General features: G+C 35.7%; 1 protein-coding gene across 3 annotated transcripts in view; it reads left to right on the top strand.

Moving 5' to 3' along the window:
* TRHDE (thyrotropin releasing hormone degrading enzyme) overlaps nucleotides 1-21,793 on the top strand; it is a 363,581-nt gene that overhangs the window by 316,391 nt on the left and 25,397 nt on the right. The window contains exons 13-17 of one of the 3 annotated variants that reach the window (XM_084878864.1): nucleotides 7,242-7,389; nucleotides 9,563-9,660; nucleotides 10,127-10,234; nucleotides 10,959-10,988; nucleotides 12,481-12,517. In XM_084878864.1, the coding sequence (XP_084734990.1) occupies nucleotides 7,242-7,389; nucleotides 9,563-9,660; nucleotides 10,127-10,234; nucleotides 10,959-10,988; nucleotides 12,481-12,502 (406 nt within the window). In that variant the 3' untranslated portion in view covers nucleotides 12,503-12,517. Of the gene's footprint in view, nucleotides 1-7,241; nucleotides 7,390-9,562; nucleotides 9,661-10,126; nucleotides 10,235-10,958; nucleotides 10,989-12,480; nucleotides 12,679-21,793 lie in introns of those variants that run through there. The other 2 variants (XM_084878865.1, XM_084878863.1) reach the window with 2 other exon arrangements.

Here is a 21,793-nt window from a genome sequence, read left to right as displayed (position 1 = left end):
CAAAAGAAGATATACCAGTTATATTTAAGTGGTTTCATTTGAGTGATTTTTTTTTCTTTTCTAATTTCCTATTATTCACACATTTTTCTAAAAAGCAGCCAGATAGGAAGTTAGAAGTTGCACTGATTTATAGATCTTTAGATTGATGATTTGATATCCTGATGTCAGTGAACTCAAACTTTGCAAAATACTGCTGGAATTTCTAATTCTTTTACTCCCTGGTAGTTCTGTAGAGCACTGGAAAATGTCACGGCCCAGTATGCAGAATTCTATAACAATTTTAAGCATTGTATTTTCCATAGACATCATAAGCTATGTATATAATTTTCCTGGTGTCCTTTCAGGCTATTGCCTGTATATCAATTCTGGAATAACTCTGCTAATTTACCTTAAGTGGAATATTCAGCTTCCTATATATAAAGTATATAAAAAATACGTTCATTGCTTAAGCTATTTCTCAGTGACATCCTCATATAATCTGACACTATTTGTTAACAGTTGAGCAATAATAAATAATTTGTAGATAAGCTTTTGAAATATTTTTTAGCTTAAAAACCTGCAGAGGCTTTCTATCACCCTTAGAAAAACAATCTGAAGCCCTTGCTATTTAAGGTCTTTCATGATCTAGCACCACCAACCTTTTCTCACCTAACTCACTTCACTCCAACCACAAAAGCTTCTTTTTATTATTCTTTCAACACCTCAAATTTGTTCCTCTCTCAGGACCATGAACTCCCTATTTCCTTAGTCAGAATTCCCCTCCCACCAGATTCACTCAACCTGTCATCTTACTCCATGTGGGTGTCTGCATGGAGGCCTTTCCTAAGCTCCTTTTTCTCAGTCATTTTTTTTTACAATTCTCCCTGTCCTATTATTGCTTCCCTTCCCTTCCCTTCCTAGCATCTGGGATTACATTATGTATTTACTTGTGTATTAGATTTAATGTGATGAATGTTATGATACTGACATCCGAACAGGTGTTAAAGGAAGGGAGAAAGAAAGCATTTAACCCAAGTTCATTGTGGTATTTGGAGGGCAGCCTTATGTGGTGGAACCAGGGGGAAATGCCTGTTAGTTGTGGCTTTCAATTTCAGTTCTGTCACTTATTAGCCAAGTTAACTTTGCAAAGTGCTCAACTTCAACTTTTCTAAACTTTAGCTTCTTTATCTAAAAAAAAAAAAAAAAGGACACAATAACACTGACCTTGAAATTACTAAACTGTAACAAACAACATCTATATATATATAAAAGCCTAAGCAACCGAATAACCATTCAACCATTCAGCCATTCTACCATTTGACTGGTAACTATGACATGCACTGACCACCAGGGGGGAAGATGCTCAATGCACAGTCATGAAAACTTGGAACAGATGATGAATCTGAGAGGGAAGGGGGGTGGGGAGAGGGCAGGAAGATATTAGCCAAAAATCTTACATGCATACTAGAGACCCAGTACATGAATTTGTCCGCCTGGCCTGCGGGGATCATGCCAAAACCAGCAGTCCAATATCCCCCAAAGGGTCCCATATTGCAAGAGGGTGCAGGCCAGGCCAAGGGACCCTACCAGTGCACGAATCCATGCACTGGGCCTCTAGTCTTTCTATAACACAATAGCTTATTGTGTATGGTAAATTCTCATATAAAATAGTTTATAATAATGAAGTTGATAGTTTTCTAAACAAATAATTAGTTCACTTTGGCTATAAAGCTAATGACTTTTCCTTTTTGGGCAAATAGCTAATAACTATTAACTCTTCCAATTAGTGGCCAAAGATTGATTCTGCTTCTTAACATTATTGCTTGCCCCAAGGATTCTCTTTGTTTCAATGGGTGCTGATTTCCTGAGAAAATGTGCTTGGAAATAAAGAAGCAAGTGGAGAGGAAATGTGGATATGGTGGTGATAGTGGGACTATAAAAGAAAAAAAGTTATTTCTGAAAGTTTTATTAATAATTGTTAAATGTTTACTGAAACGGGGACCTTAGAGCTTGTGTAATTCACCCCTGTCAATTTACTGACTAGAGAAAAGAGATTTTCAAGTCCTCCATCAATTTATTTAAACACATGTTTAAAATAACACTACTGCTTCTGGGAGAGTAGAAAAGTACTTTGTTAATTAGGCAAAAGAACAGAAATGTTTATGTAATTCCTCTGTTTCCTCATTGGCCAGAAAGCTATTTTGCTTTGGTATAGCTTAGCATATCCAAAACTATCAGCTAGATAGCAATGGCCTTCTCATCTTTTATCATGTGTATCATTAATGAACAAGATGTGCAAAAATATTATCAATATCACTCTCACTGAATTTTTACACTCTGCTGGTATCCTTTAACCTTAGAAAACTGTGGTTATGTTTAAGTTTTGGTATACTTTTAAAGTGCTCCTGTTTTCAAGAACTATTACATTATTGTCATAATTTAATTTAGTTCAAGAAATCTAATACTAGATTCTGTATTAGGCTATGTGGATGAAAAGATGGGTAAAGCATGCTTTATTTCCTTAAAGTTCAGGGAGAGAGAAAGATTATATTGTGGTAAATTATAATTATTATAATAATTATTATTATGAGTACAGGTGCTTTTAAGATGTTAAATGAGCCCAGAAAATAGATGCCTAAGTCAGTATGGGGAGAAGGCTTCCTGGAAGAGGAGGAGGAGGAGAAGGAAGGCTATGAGGACTGCATATGTCCAACTTTCCATGATTCTAGTTTTATGAGGCTACAAATAAGTAACTTACTTTTCATCCTTGCAGACATCAGTTCACAAATGCTTGAATCACGTCTTTGTTTTCTCTAGGAATTGGCAAGTGGACCGTTGGTTGACAAAGATATGTCCCCTATTTATTTCCCTTTTTATTCTCTGGTACTCAAAGGTCTGATGGAGTTTCCAATCTCCACTATAGTATCTTTCCACAAAGACCACATGAAAGTCTTTGAACCATGAAAAACAAAAAATAATAATACAATAGCACACTTTTTAATTGAGCATGTCAGCAATTGTTTTAAAAATCTCTGCCCTAAGCAACAGTTATAGTGTCATCTGCATACATTGGGAAATATGTAATAGGCTATTTATTGGTTTTAAATGAATACTCGATTAATGAAGACTAGGGTATGATGCTTGGAAGAGTATGAGGATTGTGCTTTTTATTTTTCCCTAAGTTTCAAGCACTCAGAAACCAATTGCTTTTAAAGAAAACAGTCAAATAGGTTGCTGTTTTACAAGCTACCCATCTCAGTAGATTCAAGAGTTAACATTAAAGGAATTCACAAGGTTTTAAAAAGTAGTTTTTATCTTAGGTGAAAACAAACCAGTTAATATCAATGCACTGAAACATCAGTTAATATAGTCTGGTTTTAATTTCCTGTTTATAAAAAGTAATCTCTTGTATGCCTAGAGATATTTCATTGAAAACTCCTATAAATTGGAGAAGGAGGAAGGGAGGGTATGTGTGTGTTTGGGGGAGTGATGAGGGTGGAAAAAGGAACTCTATAATTGCATGTGGACATTCTTTTATTTAAATATCCTCATAACTCTCTTACCCCTTGTCTTTTCTTTGATTCCTACATCATTTTTTTATGCCAACAGGAAAAAATATAGATGTTACATACAACTTTTTCCTAGGGTTATACATGGTACATCCTTTAAATTTGCTATTTTTCTTCCCATTTTTTAGTGCCATTTCCCTGTGATAATGCAAATTTAGGGAAACTACATTTCAGTGTGAGGACCCTAAGTGTATTTCTTACTGAGCTGATTACTTTGAGCTAATGTCGTGTTCCATTCACTGGATCCCACACACTTCCCCTGTATTGATTGCACTATCAGTAGTAGTAATAGCAGATATCATTACTAGCCAATTACACAAATGCATATATAAACTAGTAACTTATTCACCAAGATTATCTAGTCTTAATTTTGTAATGAAACCAGTTATCCTCTTGTCCAATTTAGTGGAGCTACATATTTTGATCTAGTAAGCTAAATGCAAATATATTGAATAATTGTAGTAGGTAATTACCTATATCTGTTTGTAACAGCACAAAATGAAGGCAATTTGAGTGTAATTTGTATCTTATTCTATTTGAAGACTGCGTTAGAGAAGGTCAACTGCTGTAAAAAATAGATCCAAACTTCTGTTCGCATCAAACACAATAGAATGTATTTCCTGGTTGCCTAAATGGAGTTTGGTATGAGTACTTGGGCCCGCAGTTATCCTAGGTGGGTTTGTGACATATTCAATGTAAGACTTTCAAGCCCATCTGGAAGATTCATTTCATGGAAAAAGAACATGGGGGAGCTAATGAGAGATGTCTATGGGTTCATTCTGGAAGCAAATAACCTTTATATTCTCTTGGCTAAGGTCACATGACCACGCTTAATAACTAGGAAATGGGGATTATGCTCTATCCTAGGAAGTAAAGGAGAGCACGGATTTTGGTGAGCAGTTAGCAGTTTTTGCCATAAAGAATCAAAATGAAACTTGATCCCTATCTCTATCTAATGAATACTTTACATGCCTTGCCATTATTTGGAATTTCTATCAAGTTTCTTTACTTTTTTTTTTTAATACCATGTTAGTGTCTTATAGAAACTAGATCCATGCTCTCTTAGACTTATACATATAAAACAATTAAAGAATGGGAAGCATAAAAATTACAAAGTATTTTTATCAATATTTTAACAAATAAATTATGCCCTTGTTACTGTAATTATTTCCCTGCAGGTTAAATTTCAGATTAAGTCGATTTGAATAAAAGGTTTTTGGAGCTTAAACAAAATGCCTCTCAGTTCAACCCTCTATTTCATAGATAAGGAAGGTGAAGCTTAAAAAGATGAGTTTATTTGCCTAATTGTGCAGGTAGCGTTAGTCGTTTCAGGCTCTTTCTCAAAGGAAAGTCTCTTTCTCAAAGGAAAGTCTCTTTTTGTAACATTTGTTGTTATAGTTTCTATTTGTAGAGATATTGCTCACAAATTATACGTCATTGAATAATGTCCAACCATTCATAGAAATGAAGTAAAACACAATAAATTATAACTGATATAACCTAGTATGTTTAAATTCTGAGAAAAATAGACCCAGGCAACATTCCAGATTTTTAAAATTTATTTGAAGATGCATAATGATTAGTTACTTAACTAAATTTTCTGTTTAAATAAAGTAATTTTCTGACTTATTTTATTTTATTTTTAAAATAAATTTTATTGATTTTTTACAGAGAGGAAGGGAGGAGAATAGAGAAGTAGAAACATTGATGAGAGAGAAACATTGATTAGCTGCCTCCTGCACACCCCCTACTAGGGATGTGCCCACAACCAAGGTACATTCTCTTGTTTGAAATCGATCCCGGGACTTTTCAGTCCACAGGCCGACACTTTATCCACTGAGCCAAACCAGCCAGGGCGTTCTGACTTATTTTAAAAAGAATAATACCTTCTAGATAAATCTTCAAATATAAAATTATATTATCCATGGCATGTGGATTATAAAATTTTAGAGGAGGCAAATTTCTAATTGCTCTGCTACTTACTATTTAAAATAAAAAGTTAAAGAGAAACAAACTACAAAATCTGAAATATTAAAACCTATGTTTTTTAAGGGAAAAAAGCAAATAATTATTTTTATTAAACAATTTTTTTTCCCAGTGGACGAGAACCCCTTAACAGTAAAATTTAACTGTATTATTCAGATGCTACCCCAGCAAAAAAAGATAAAGTTTCTTATTTAACCAGTTCCATAGCCTAATTTCATTGAAGATGTATTAAATGGAAACTGTGTAAGAAAAGAGGCACAAATCTAGATGTACTCCAAATCATACAATCTTGAGGAAATTTTGAAATGATGTGGAATTTTGGAGTTATTTTCTTCACTTTTATTAATATCAGGCATTAACCGGGGTTAAAATTATACCATGAGTAATCCAAATCATGAGTGACTCACTTTTTGTTTTTTAATTCAAAGAAAACTGAAGCACAATATTTAGAATTGGTTTTTATTAGAAACATTCTAAACAGTGCTTCATGTTAATACTCATCCATAGAGTAATTTTTGCTTTTCATATTGAGTGAGGATTACATAATCTGGCAAATGTATCCTAAATGAAGACGGAAAGGGCTTCACTCCTTCCCTGTCCACCTTCTACCAAACACACATTGAAAGGTCCATCTCTTCTTGTGATGCTATAAAAGAGCAATGATGTGAAATGTAGGTAAAGGCCATACTGGGTATTGGTTACTTTCATATTTACCTGTTGTCTGTGATAAACGTCTGCATTCAGTTGGTTATTAATGTAAAAAAAAAAAAAAAAAAAAAAAGCTCAGGAAAATATACAGTGTCACTATATGTATGCATCAGAGACATCAAGGATAAGGCCATCTTTTAATGCACTGTGGATTGTCATTTATACTGCTTTGATTTGCAAGGATTTTATATGTAATCTACTAGGGAGTAAAGATATATGCTGCTTTTGGCTCCTTTTTGGATAAACTCTCTTTAAAAACAGGCAATAAGTGTTCAGATAATTTTAAAAAGCTTCATATTTTACAAAGTGTCTAACATTGGTTGATAAGATGACATGATATTTATTTTGAAAGAAAAACAATAAATGATGAGTCTATTTTCTTAATAGTTTTGTAACGTGGAGCCTATTAAAATCTAACTCTGATTTTCATAGGTACTTTGGAAAGCATTCTTTTAAAAGTTAACTGGCAGGTTTGGAAAATGCTTATATGGTAAAGTAACACAGATATAGTCAAAACTCCAAGTTGCCACTTTTATGTTGATGAACATTTTGAAAGCAATCTGTACTAAATATTACACAGAGCTACATGAAAAGTAAAGAGAATGCCAGAAGAACTGAGATTTTATTTCAGCAATCAATTATTTTCAACGACTTGTGACCTCTGAAGAGTTTCTCTAAAGGAACACACCTAGAGTCGATTTCATTCAAATTTCACAATTCTTTCTTTCTAAAACCATGCATTTTGGTATTTATATGTTCAGGTAAATCTTTAACTGCCCTACTCTACATATTTAGGGGCATTGACATCTTAAGTAGAACAATATTTAAAAAGTGAGTAATTTTGTTTTAAAACACTGAGTATGGTTTCTTTATACCATGATGAATCTTGCATTCTGCCTCTTATTTGCATAAGGAAAATCTTCATTTTTGCATCATCATGTACCTTTTTTGCATATAATTAACATTGACTTTTTTTTTTTTTTTTTTTTTACTATGCAGAGCTGGCTATTTGCCTCAGAATATTCCCCTGGAGATTATCAGATACCTGTCTGAGGAGAAGGATTTCCTTCCTTGGCACGCTGCCAGCAGAGCTCTTTATCCTCTGGATAAATTACTGGACCGCATGGAGAAATACAATGTCTTCAATGTAAAAAGATATATTTTCTCCTTTCTATTTTCAGATGATAAAGTATTTTCTCATTATCTACTCTAGTCAACTGACCCTGGGTTATTTGGATTCCTTCTAATTCATGTTATCATTTTTACCCTGATTTTCTGTGCAACAGTGATGGCAATTACTTGAAGAAGTTTAATACAAGCTACTTTTTGTTCTGCCCTTAAAGTGTCAATTAAGCTTAAATGCCTCAGAATTTAGGAACAGATAACACATGGCAAATTCTTAAAGTTCAAACTTACTTTCCAAGAGTTAAAGGGTTCTATGTTCACAAAGGGGTTAACCTGGATAGAGGATTACGAAGATCTTAACAGAATATAGACAGACTCAGTAGAGGCTCTCAGTCATTATTTTTATCCGAGAGGGCATAGTGAATTCAATTCACTTCCTTAATTAACAAGGATAAGATCAACATTGAGGCAAAAACCCATTCATAATTGGGTCCAAGGGGACACAAGAAAGCAAACAACAGATAATCCAAATAGACATGCAAACATTTCAAAATGCTACCTGACCAGATTTCCTAAACTGCAAGCTGGTAAACCCAAATTGCACTGCTGACACCGTCTAATCTAATATAATAATCATTTTAATAAGATTAAGATTAAGTAGTGCTAATGAGCTTTTGATTCCTAAATGTCTTATCACCAGTGAGACTTTTGCAGATGAGAATATACCTCTTTGCTTTTTATCACCTTTGAGTTCTATTTATTTGCATTTAGTTATTTTAAAAGTCTTCCTTATGTTTTATAAAATTATTCTATTTTTTATTCTATTTCTGTTAATTAACTTACACATTTGGAATTACCATTACCAGCACTGTAAAAATCTATGTACGCATTAGAACCATCTAAATTTGTCTGATGTCTATCAGAATTGTTTCTTTTTATCTTATCCCAAACCTACATGAAAACACATGTTTAAAATTATTTTTAAACTAGAGGCCTGGTGCATGAAATTCGTGCACTTGGAGCCGGGGGGTGGGGGGGTCCCCTCAACCTGGCCTGCACCCTTTCACAGCCCGGGAACCCTCAGGGGATGTTCAACTGATGGCTTAGGTCCGCTAAACCATCAGTCGGACATCCTTAGCATTGCCACAGAGGGGAGAGAGGCTTTTGCCACTGAGACTGTGCTCCCCAGCCTTGAGCCCTGCTTCTGTCTGGGTGGTGCTCCCCCTGTGGGAGTTCACTGACCACCAGGGAGCAGCTCCTTCATTGAGCATCTGCCCCCTGGTGGTCAGTGCATGTCATAGCGACAAGTCATTCCATTGTTCAGTCAATTTGCAGATTAACCTTTTATTATATAGGATGGGACTAATTCTGGCTTGGCTGTTAGTTTGTCCAAATCCTTAAAACAGTCATACAAAGATATGTGTCATTAAAGTTATGGCATAATTTTTACGTGCTGGAGGAAGACTTATTAAACTTCCCTTTTTTCAACATAGAAACACTGCAATATTAAACTTTTATAAAAGTAAAATACATTTTTATATATATTTGTACTTTTATATATCACATCAGGCACCTCAATTTCAGTAAAAGTTAAGAACTACTTTTACTGTAATTTTAATGCTTTCATTCTTTAGATGAAATTCAGGACTACTTAAAGTGAGGAGAGCATGCCTTACATTGCTATTGATATTTAAATATAATGAACTGAATGCGTTATTGACTTTTAAATGACATGTCATTTTACTGAAGATTGTTCCGTGCATGTCAAATTCAACAATGATAGGCTATTGGCTGGATCTACATATACGCTTACATTAAATATGCTCTATGAATATAAAATGCATAAATATTAGGTACTTATTTTAATAAATTATATCCACATACATTTGCATATAAGTATGCATAAGTATCATTATTCCTATTTCTTTGTTTTGCTACAAAATTTGACATAAAATAATAGTACAAATCATTCAGAAGTAAATAGCAGACTCCTACCATAGCAATTGTATTTTATTCTTATTATCTACATTTGAAATACTAAGTTGAATAAAATTATAGTATATTATTACCATGCCTGAATTTTACATATATTTCAAAGTATTTAGAAAATATTTTAACTTCAGTATATAATTTTAGTTGTCATCATGGAGAGGTTTGAAACTGACATTATCTTTATTTCCCCTATCCCTGTTTAGGAATATATTTTAAAGCAAGTTGCAGCAACATACATCAAGCTTGGATGGCCAAAAAACAGTTTTAATGGATCTCTTGTTCAAGCATCCTACCAACATGAGTACTGTTTTATTTTATTGTTTTATTTTATTACTTGCTTCTTTTCCCCTGACTGACTTGTACAATAACATACTACTAGTATCATTGTCATTTTAGCAGCATGAAAAAATCTTTCTTTCATTTTGCATCTTTTATTTCCCTTTCTTGGGAAGAGTGCTGGTACTGAGATCAAAGGCATTTCTTTGCCATGTTTTAAGATCTGTATTTTTGTTGTTTGTTTGTTTGTTTGTTTTAGTGAGGTTGAGTTCCGAATCCACACCCCTTGGCGTAGAACTGTTTCCAGAGCAGATTTTTAATATGATTAACTCCTACTCTGCCTGTCTCACTCAAGAAATCAGGATTCCCGTATCTGAAAACTATTTTTCTGCTAATTACTCACTTATCTACTGTAGTGTAATGTAACGAGTTACCGTTTCTCCCAGATATTAACACTGCTTTAATTTTTTTTTCCTTTGATGATACATAAGAGAACTCCGTCGGGAAGTTATAATGCTGGCCTGCAGCTTTGGCAATAAGCACTGTCACCAACAGGCATCGACACTTATTTCAGATTGGATTTCCAGCAACAGAAACAGGTAAATGGAAGCAAATCCTGAAAATTTGATATGATAAAATAATGCTTTCAGATTCTCAGTGTATGCATTCCACTTTGTCATCTGGAGAAAATCAGGACAAGAAAAGGATACACTGCAAAACTTGGGTTCAGGTACACAGCTTACAAGGCACAAGCATCAAACTCACAATGCCCTTACATTTGCAAGTTTTTATTGAGTTTTGAAATAACTCTAGAAAATCAGGCCGTTACTCATCCTATATAAGTGTCAATGTATTTTGAATTTTGATAGTGTCACTATCTGATGAGAACAAAATAATTAAATGTAGGCCAAAATCTAAGGTTGTTTATAAAGGTTGTGGTATTTATTCATTAAACAACTGCAAGCATATGATATAAAGGGGCATAGTGTTAATATTAAAAACTAAACACAAAAAGGTTATAAAGAAGATCTTTACTCTTTCTGTGACCCTTGACAAAGACCTTAAACTTATATCTTATCTTGGAATTTCACAGTCAGTATTTTAATACATTATGGAGGTTAAAATTATTTAATATAATTACTTTTAACAAAAATATTATTCTAAATGTCACTCATAATGTTAATGCAAAGAATATTCAGCATAAAAAAACAGAGGTCAGTGATCTTCTTATTGCAGTTTTTTTTAAAACTTCGTAGGTGGTTTTATATTTCCAAGGACCATTATTTTTCATTGTTTTTTGCATTTTGGGTAATTTATAATCAGTCCTCTCCCGTCTTTGGCCACTGCACTAAGGTGAGTCTGATCAGAATGCTGAGAAGCCAGGGGATAATTTGTTCAGATGATTCTATTCTATATGCCACAATAAACTGGCCCCTGATCTGCATGGCTGGGGTGACCCGATGGGCAATGGATTAGTTCTTGATGAGCATAAGAACCACAGAGAAAATAATGTACTTATATGAAACAAATTGGTTTTGGCCTTGTTGAAAATCATTTAGATTTATTTGTCATATCTGATGCCAGGTCAAAAGGTAATTATCCTGCTTTAAAACTCTGAGGGAAACCTTTTACTAAATCACTTAGTAATTTGTCATAATATCTCACCTTCTCTAGCATTTTCCTGTTTGCCCTTTAAGTTAATCATTTCTGGTCTTATACTGAGCCAAGAAGGAAAATATTTTATCATTATTATCTCCCAATCGATCCATCAAATACTTGAAGACAGTGATTAAATCTGTCATTAGTCTTCTCTAGAATGAAAGCATCTTCATCGTTCAACTTTACTAATGATTATCTTTTTTGCTAAGTCTTCTGAAAACTATTATTCAGACTTAAAATGTTATAAAAACTTTACTCCTATTTTAGCACCTACTTTAATTCTACCACATTGACATAAGCTATGAAAATATAAGTATTTATCAAAATTAAATCATCCAAAATTTTATTAAGTTACATAATCATATGTGCATATGAGAAAAAAGGTGAAATGTATTATTTAAAAATCGTGATCTCTACTTTTCTCTCTCTGTTTTTTGTTTGATTATTTTTTATTTGTTTATTTTCTTTTTTGCTATCAACACATGCCTTTTCTCATAGCTGATGGGTTTTTTTTTTTAACACTTTAATGAACTTACTCTTATTAACATATAGTTTTAACATTTATTAAAATTGTACTCATACCATTGCATTACCATAATTTTTCTAGAGTGTTCAAGCCCAGTATCTCTTCCTACATTTAAAAATGTAACTTTGGGAAAATGCTATTTTTAAAATAAAACACCTATCACAATTTTACTGAGTGATTCTCAATACCAGCTGGTAGCTGGAAAGCAAAGAGAATGAGCAGAGCGCAAATAGTTGTACTTTGAAGCAAGAACAGGGTTAAAACACAAGGAAGGCAGGGATGGAGGCCTTGGAGGAGTGTATTCTGCCTCGTGAAGGATGAGTTAGGATGTTACCTGGACAAAGTGGGGTTGGAGGCAGGGGTCAGTGTGTCTGATGAGGATGTGGAGCACGGTGATGGGCATTCTCAGAAGAAGGCAGGCACTTGGATCAATCTTTTCTTTGATTATAGTCATTTTATGACTTTCAAGTTGGAAGAACCCATAACTCCCATTATCCCTTATAAATCAAAGCTCATGGAGAAGGTGTCAGGTCATTCTGGTTTTCATAACTATTTATTCATGATAAAATAATTAAAATTAGGCCTAATACTTTAAGGTGCTTCTGTTGTTATTTTCATCGTCATTTTTATACTTTCCTGCTTTGTGTTCTTTCATAACAGGGCAAGTAAACATGCTAAGTGAAACTAGCTCTGTGTTTACTAAGATTTGCTCAGCCAACCATATGACACGGCCCAGCACATACAAGTGACCTCCTGTGTGAGGGTACATGATACTGAGATACCTATGTGTGAAGATCAGATGCTTAACTTGTACTTTTGGGATGACACCTTAATAATAAAACAATAATGCAGTCCTGTAGCTATTGCTGAGTTTAACATTTTTTTAAAATGAGTTTAATTTTCTTATACTGAGTCAATAAAGGGGACTGCAAGTTTTCTTCTTAAATGAGCCTGGACAATATACCAGTCCATTTTTTTTTGTTTGTTTGTGTGTTTGTTTTTACTGAAGTGGAACCTTAAAAATAATTTTTAAAAAACCTCCAAGGTACTGTAATAGTATACTTATAAAGTATTTTGGGAGATGCTCTGGATTTATGTTAATAGATCTAAAAGAAAGTGAGGCATGGAAGTAGCAGGGGTTACAAATATTTGGGGTGTTGTGCTTCTATATAGTCTAATCTTATACACTGGGGAGATAGGTTAAATCGGTGACTTTGGGTTCAGAAAAATGAAATGGATGTGAAAGTTGATGCAGAGCAAGACAATGGAACCAAAAAGTATGATAAAAAGCTAGAGATGGTAACAGCAGAGATTTTTTAAAAAATCAAGAATTACAATGGGTGATAAATTGAATGAGTAAACGTTCTGATCCCTGTTAAAATATTCAAATGCTATAGTGCTTTGAATTGTAATGGTGATATCATGCATAAAAACATATTGAGCTACATTTAGGTCTTGTTAGGTTGTGAATTGGGGACTATGTTCAGCAGACACCACATTTCAGAAAAGAGACAAATTGCTGAGCATTTGGTAGAGAACAATGAAAGAGATAAAAATCTTGACAACACAGATACAAAGGGAGGTTGGAGACTTGAAAATTTCACTCTAAAAAAAAAGACATAGGAGATGCTAGCCTCTTTGGTTAGAAAGCATAAGAAAGGGGCAGCTAGTGGTTTCTTTCACTGGTTGGTGCAAATAAATAAGAAATAATTGGCCTGAGCTTCACTGAGTTAAATATAGGGAATCTATTGTTATTACAGGTGAATTGTCATTTGAAAACCTCTGTATCAAAACACTATTGAGCCTGGCCTGTGTGACTCAGTGATTGAGCATCGACCCATGAACCAAGAGATCACAGTTAGATTCTGGGTCAGGGCACATGCCCAGGTTGCTAGCTTCATCCCCGCTAGGGGTGTGCAGGTTTTCTCTCTCATCACTGATGTTTCTATCTTCCTATTTCCCTTATTCTCTGAAATCTATAAAAACATAAACAAGCAACCAAAAAACACTGCTGAGATTTACAATTAAGTATACAAAGATCACAATATAGCAATATGAAGTTTTCTTTGAATAAAAAAATTTAACCTGAAATTAAGTGTGTCCACAATAACACAGTCCATTAATTTTGTGGTAATGTATTATTTTTCAAATAATGTTAAAATGTACAATTTAATGCTTTACGCCAATACAGATGAAGATTTAAAATATTTAATTTAAAAACTTTACTCAATAGAAAGAGATATCTATTCCCTAACATATAAATTGATAGCTGTATCATCACTGTACTTAAATAACTGAAACAACAAAATACATTGTACATTGTGGATCATAAAAATGTTTATTGAATTGAAACAAATTATAAATTTTTGTTGAATTTGGAAAAATTAAGTCCATTCCATGATAAAAATTATAAGAAAGGAGCATCTTTGGAGTTTTACAACATACATAATACATAAACCTTACTACTCATGCAATTAACTAAATGTTACTAATATTATTATCTTTAACAATAATAATCACAATGAAAACTACATTTACTTTGTTGAGTATTTATTACATTTTAGACATTGGGCTAAAGTGCTTTCTGAGTGTGAGCTTATCATTTTTATTTTCATTTTTACAGAAGACAAATTCCAAACTCACAGTTATGCAACTTGACAAGATTATATAACACTAGAGGCCTGTGCAATAGGCCTTCTTTCCTCTGGCATTTGGCACCAGTTTTTCTCTGGCACCCTCCTCCTTATAGCAGGCGGCCAGTCCCACCTGGCTACTCAGTGCCTGCATGCATGCTGCCCAGAGGCCAGGAGCTGCTGGGAGGTAGGGCCATTCCATCTTTGTTGGGTTAATTTGCATACTCACTCCTGATTGGCTGGTGGGTGTTGCAAAGTGACAGTCAATTTGCATATTTCCCTTTTATTAGTATAGATTAGGTGGTGGATCTGGGCTTTCCACCTCAGCCTGCCTGTTTTCTCACCCTTACTGCAAGTGATTTTGTGTTGGTATCTCAAATTACCATATATCAGTAATATATGTTTGCTCAAAAATGACAAAACAATAAAGATACCCAACAGATCTCAGGTACTTTTTGTGGTGAGTATAAGCAGTAATTTTGTGCAGGTTGAGCTACATGGTATAAGCCTCTGGTACTTAATTCTGATCATGCGTTACAGTCATTGAACAGTTTCTAGGCTCCACCTCTAGAATCCTGATTCAACTGGTGGAATGGAAGCCAAGAATTTATATTTACAAGTTACCTGGTGTTGCTGCTGATCTGGGGCCACAGTTTGGGAAGCGTGTGGGGGAAAGGTTACTGTCTTCAGGATCAGAGATACTGGTGATCAAATTGCACTTGTTCCACTAAATGACCTTAGGAAACTCATTTGGTTTTATCATCTGAAAATGGCAATAATTGTTACTAACTACACAAGTCATGAGAGATATATAAAGGAATGCCAAATGATATCTGAGCCTTATAAGAAATCATAAAACATTAATCATCTTTGAAATTATCTTGTACCTTTTTTTTACCACACCTCCATCATGGGCAGTGTACATTTAAATTTTTTTATTATTTTTAAAATTTTGTTTATTGATTAAGGTATTACACATTTGTCCTTATTCCCCTATCCCTGACCCCCCCCCCCACTCATGCCCTCACCTCCTTATTGTCTGAGTCCATTGGTTAGGCATATATACATGCATACAATCCTTTGGTTGATCTCTCCCCCTTACTCCCATCCTCCCCTACCTTCCCTCTGAGGTCTGACGGTCTGATGGCATATTTTAAATGAGAAAATGTGGACAGTAGAGAATAGAACAGTATAAAACATTTATAAAGTGCCTTCAAAATTAGACCACTTTCTGTGAGTTGAGACTATAAGGATGTAACCTATAACATAAAATATAAAAGATAATATCATGATAGAGATTCTTAATTAGAAGCATAAGGACATTTGCCCTTTCTTCCCCCCCTTGCTTTAAGAAATACTGCTTTTTATGGCTTCAAGGTAAATAGTACCTTTTCTTCCCTCCCTTTACAGCTGATATTTATGCCACAAATCCCTCCATCAGCCATAGGTGTTTTTATTTCCCAGGGTACAGACCTCCAACTATGCTCCTCTCATTTGTGTCTGCTCTCTGTCCATTATTGTTTGCTTTTCTTATGTGAGAACATAAAGGTGAAAGCAGAAAGGGCTCTTTCCATCATGGTCCAGAATCCTCATGTTTTCTTCCCCCAAAACATAGATCCTAACTTACTGCCCATGTTTCTAAGTTATTGTGGCCCTTTGTTCTTTATATCACTTTTTGTATCCTTCTTACTATATATTAGCCTACTTCAAATCAATCATGTAAATAATAACTTAAAGTCATACCAGCCAGACCTGGCACATTTTAGTGCTCTGTTACCAGCATCGATGTTTTCCAGACAAGTGAACACAGCAGGGAGTCTGTATGGAGTAACAGAATGGACAGGGCTGTCCAAACCCCAGGGAGCTGGGGTGAGGGATTAGGTTTGCTCCGGTTTGTCATTAGACAGCTGTGACTTTTAACAACACAGTCAGCTTCTCCAAATCTCGACCTTGTTTCTAAAGCAAGGGCATGGTCCCCAAATATTCGGTAGTCACATGAGCTCTCACAGTCCAAAAGTTCATACTCACTGTGCATGGACATAAATCATACAATTTTCTGGCATCGTGTCCACTTTGGGTTCTTTTTTATTATATAGTTAAAGGATATATGTTCATTTTCATGATATGTTTAAAGAGTATATATATACACCGTATTTTTTGGACCATAAGACGCACCGGACCATAAGACTCACCAGTTTTTAGAGAAGGGAAATGAAGAAAAAAAGATTCTGAAACAAATAGTGTCCTAAAATATTTTATGTGCATTAAAACCCAACATCACAGTCATAAACACATGTAATCAACCCTGTAAAGTAAACAGCAGCATTTAGAACCATTTTAGAGCCGGGCAAGCACACAGAGACCACACAGAGCCGGGCAAGTAAAAAAACTTTTTTTTTTACAGTATATGTGTAGGCTATATTTGGACCATAAAACGCAGGGACTTTTTCCCCCCACTTCTGAGGGGAAAAAAGTGCGTCTTATGGTCCAAAAAATATGGTATATATATATATAATATATATATATATATATATATATATATATATATATATATATATATATAGCAGCTATGATGTGTTAAACACTGTGCTAGACACTTGGAAGGCAACATTCCTTCATTCAGTGACAGCCCTGTTAGTTGCTGGGCATTGAGAATTTGTGATTCATGTCTTTATGTTATTGGTGGGGAGAGGCCCTCACCTGCCCTGGAGTGGGCTTCTTGTGATATCCTGAGAAAACGAATGTTCTAAGACTAACATGGGAGGATGAGATATTGTAGAAAGTTTTATTACAGTGGAATCAAATCCCTGTGTTCCCAAAGTCCCATTTCCCTCAGTCCTGTCATAGAAGAAGCCCCATTTTGCTTTCAGCAGAGCTAAACCCAAAGCTGGTGGTCAGAGTTTTGGCTCCACACTGGAGCAGTGTCCAGTCCAGCATCAGGATAGCTAGCTTTGTGTTTCCAGCTGCAGTCCATTAGTCCATTGTGTGTGAGATCTGCATGGCCTGGGCCAGAAGGGCAAATAGAAGGAAGCAGGAACAAGAGAGCCAAGAGCCTAGAAAGAGAACTCCTTTGTTTGGGCTCTGCCCATTCTGGCCAATGATCTCTGTTCCCAGGTTTGACTGACAGCCATCTTCCCTAGTCACCCCAATTCATTATGTATGGGTTCAGCGCCCTTTTGTTGGACCCCTTAAGCCAGTGTGGTTCCCTAGGGAGTATGACATTGCAGGTTCCTGGTGAAGCTGCCCAAATGGCATGCCTAGAATGGCTGGCCCCCCTTTGGCTCCATTCCTATTATTCGTAACTAGCTGTTTACAGATTACAAACTCTACAGATTAAGTGCAGGGGCAGGTGGGAAGGCTGGAAGGAAGCAGAAGGTGTGCAGAATAATAATGACACAACACTAAAAATGAAACTCAGATCTGAAAAACTGTCATGTGGAAACTGGACAAGATCAGGGAAGACTTCTAGCTGTTAGAGCTGGTGGTGGAAATGAGAAGTAGATGTATTTGAGCACGATTGAGGAAGGAAGCATGATAGTAGACAATGATTGTTTGAATATAAAGGATAAGAGAAAGGTATCAATGACAATTCACTAGAAAAATCCAAAAGGCCTCAAACTTTCATGCATGTGAATTTCTTAAAATAACATATTAAAGTTTAATTCTAAAACTCTCATTAATACCTAAAGATAATTGTAAGGATTTAACTTCTAGCATATATAAATAGACATTTTTCAATAAAATTATTTCAAGATCTCTAAAGCAGCCAATGGAATCAAGCCACCATATCTGTTTTATAGCCACCATTAGTCATTTAACATAGTCACACATTTTATAGTTTTCTTTTCTCTTTCATCAAATTGTATTCTAATATAATATATCTTGCTTGAAAATATCTTTTGGATAACCATATCATACTTCTCTGTAATATAAAACACACACAACATATTACAGACAAACAACTTTTTCATATCATTATAAAATCTTATTAAATTATTTTCTTAATTAGGTTTTCATTACAACTGTTATTTGTATAGAATTGATAAACATAAAAACATTGCAAATTCTGAATATCTCTTTTTTTGTTTGATTTCCTTTCATTCCATCAAGAATCTTGTTTTTTGAAATAAAATGCATTGCAAACTTTGATAAATAATTTCCAAGTATAAAAATTATTACGTACAAAAGTAAAAATTGGATTGGCCTTTTCTCAATTAGCTTATATATTCACAGATAAATATTACTGCTAGAATGATAAAAGTTTCAACATTAGTTCCATTCATATTTTAGACTAAAGTATTGAGAAATCTTGTACATAAAAAAAATAAATTAGAATAGAAGGCGTTTTGTTTCAGCAATGTAACATAATTCTTCAAAATCTTTCCAAGTTTTATGACAGAAATCACACAGTAATCTATCACTAAAATTTTTAAATTATCACCTGATAATTTAATTAGTTTATTCTTCAAATTTTTATGTGAGCAATAAAATTTTAGAAGTTGAAAGCTTATTTTTCCAGAGGTCAATATCAATATTTAATTTTTTCTCTTTATTTGGTACTGCAGTGCAATGCACCCTCACAATATATAAGATAAGCAAATGAGAAATACACCTCATGGAAAGTGAGAGAACGTGGGGGAAGGGTTTTTATGAAAATATATTATTTATATAGATTTAAAGTGTGGAACTTAATTGCCTTAACACTATCCATATATTTAGGTTCTCTTTGAAAAGCCTTCCCTTGCATCTCAAGGAACAATTGCCTTTTCTGAGGACCATTGTACCAGGAATGGAAGGAACAGCAGGTAGATGAGATTGCCTATGGAGCAAATACAACATAAGGAGAGGATTCAAGGTTTAGAACTGAGAAATCACACCCTTGAGTAGCTGGGTGTAACCCAGACATGAGCATGGCACTTTAAGATTGACACTTACCTAGTATTTCAAAAATTGTTTATTTCCTCTACCAATTAGCATATATTTTATCATATATCATTAATTCTCTCCAATATAAATGCAAAGAATTATATCTGTTTATGTAATGATATAGATACGGATGTGTAAAATTAGTAGATATTCTAAATTTATGTCTAGAACTTATTTTTTATAGATGTCCCTTGGCAACATACCACTTTTAATATTACTTTAACTCATTTCCCACTAAAAATACAACCGCTTGCATTTTATTTTGCATTATAAAACAGACATTTTATAACTTAGTTCCAAAATAGCTCTCATAATTTTCTTACATGTATTAAACTATTTTACTCAAAGCATTATTTTACTATGTTCATCAATACTGCCTTTACAAGTCATGTATCTCTTTACCACCTACCAACACTTGGCATAAAAACTGTCTGTTCCCTATCAGAATATCAGAAATTACTTAATTATTAATTTTCTAAGAGTTTACGAAGGATGCTACAAAGGGTATTTATATTCTCAATGGTTAATGTTAAATAGCTTAAAACTGATTAAGCTGTATTTTTAGCAGCTCACATTTTTACGTGCTGTATTACACGTAATACAGCATCCTGCACTGTGGTTTGTTTGTCTAGTTCTTTATTTCACACTGTGCACAGTTGAGACATTGTTAATAGAGAACTTGATGCACCACACTGTGTGTGAATTTCATTATAGATGTTCTTGTAACAGAACATTTTAGGTGAGAGGAGAAAACATAGTGAATAACCTAATGGAAGGTACATAGTTTTATTTATTTATATCATACTAGAGGCCCGGTGCATGAAATTCGTGCACGGGGGGGTGAGGGTGATGTCCCTCAGCCCAGCCTGCACCCTCTCTAATCTGGGACCCCTTGAGGGATGTCCGATTGCCCTCTCACAATCCAGGACTTCTGGCTCCCAACTGCTCGCCTGCCTGCCTTCCTGATTGCCCCTAACCGCTTCTGCCTGCCAGCCTGGCCACCCCTTAACCACTTCCCTGCCAGCCTGATTGATGCCTAACTGCTCCCCTGCCATCCTGTTTGCTCCTAACTGCCCTCCCCTGCTGGCCATCTTGTAACAGCCAACTTGTGTCCACATGGGGGCAGGTTCTTTGACCACATGGGGGCAGCCATCTTGTGTGTTGGAGTGATGGTCAATCTACATATTACTCTTTTATTAGGATGCTTATCTATATTATGAAAGGCCTGTGGCCATAATGCTATAATGCTGTAATGACCAAATGACCGGTCACCAGGAGCTTCTCCAGGCCCCCAAGCCACTCACCATGAGGGAGTGAGGCAGCAGGGAGTGACTGGGCACTGTTGAGTGGCAGTGGCTGGGGGGGAGTTTTGTGGAGCAGTCATAGGGCGGGGGGAGTTTTATGGGACAGTCTATAGGCAGGGGAGCCTTGCAGAGCAGACACAGGGCTGGGTTAGTCTCGTGGAGCAGTGGCAGGGTGGTGGGGAGCCTCATGGAGCTGTTGCGAGGTTAGGGAAATTTCACTCAGCAGTGGAGGGTCGGGGAGCCTAATGGAGCAGTGGCGGGGGGGGGGGGCGGGGAGAGGAAGCCTCATGGAGCAGTTGAGGGGCAGCGGCCATGAGCATCGTGGAGTGTCCCCAGGTGGGGAGCTTCATGTAGTGTCACAGGGTGGCAGAGGCCATGCGACAGAGGCCAGGCTAGGCCTAGGGTCCCTACTTGTGCATGAAATAACCTGTGCACGATTTCATGCACTGGGCCTCTAGTAATATATAATAAGGATTGTCACCTTCTTTCTGTCAGCTTTCTATCCTAGGAATTTTATATTTCAACTAAAGGCCCAAGGCACAGATTTGTGCCCTGATGGAGTCCCTCAGCATAGCCTGTGGAGATCAGACCGAAACCGGCAGGCCAACGTCAATTGCTGCTTCTGCCTGCTGCTCCTGCTATTCCTGGCCCTCTGTGCCTGCCACTTCCGCTGCTCAGTAGGTTCACTGTCGCTCCACTGTGGTTTCCAGGCTGCGGGGGCCAGCTGTGAGCCCTGCGTCTAGGTACTGTCAGTCAGTTGAGCGGTGTTCCAGCTATGGAAGAGCACTGACTACCAGGGGCAGCTCCTGCACTGAGTGTCTGTCCCCTGGAGGTCAGCGTATGTCATAGCAACCAGTCAATTGGTTGTTTATTCATTCGGTCATTTGGTCATTCAGTCACTTAGGTTTTTACACTTATAGCCAATCACCTTGTTATGAATTATTGCCTGCATAACCCCAGCCTACAGACTTAGAAATCGCTCATGAGCACCTTTAAAGCAAACAGAGGTATGGGAACTTCTGGAATGAGTCACAATTACCACCAAAAATGTCATCACCATTGACATTTTATTATCACTTTATCCTCTAGTTCTTTAAAGTTAAATAATGA

Source organism: Pipistrellus hanaki (assembly GCF_964339955.1).
Source record: "Pipistrellus hanaki genome assembly, chromosome: 3".
NCBI classification, from domain to species: domain Eukaryota; kingdom Metazoa; phylum Chordata; class Mammalia; order Chiroptera; family Vespertilionidae; genus Pipistrellus; species Pipistrellus hanaki.
This window is presented reverse-complemented; position numbering and strand designations above follow the sequence as displayed.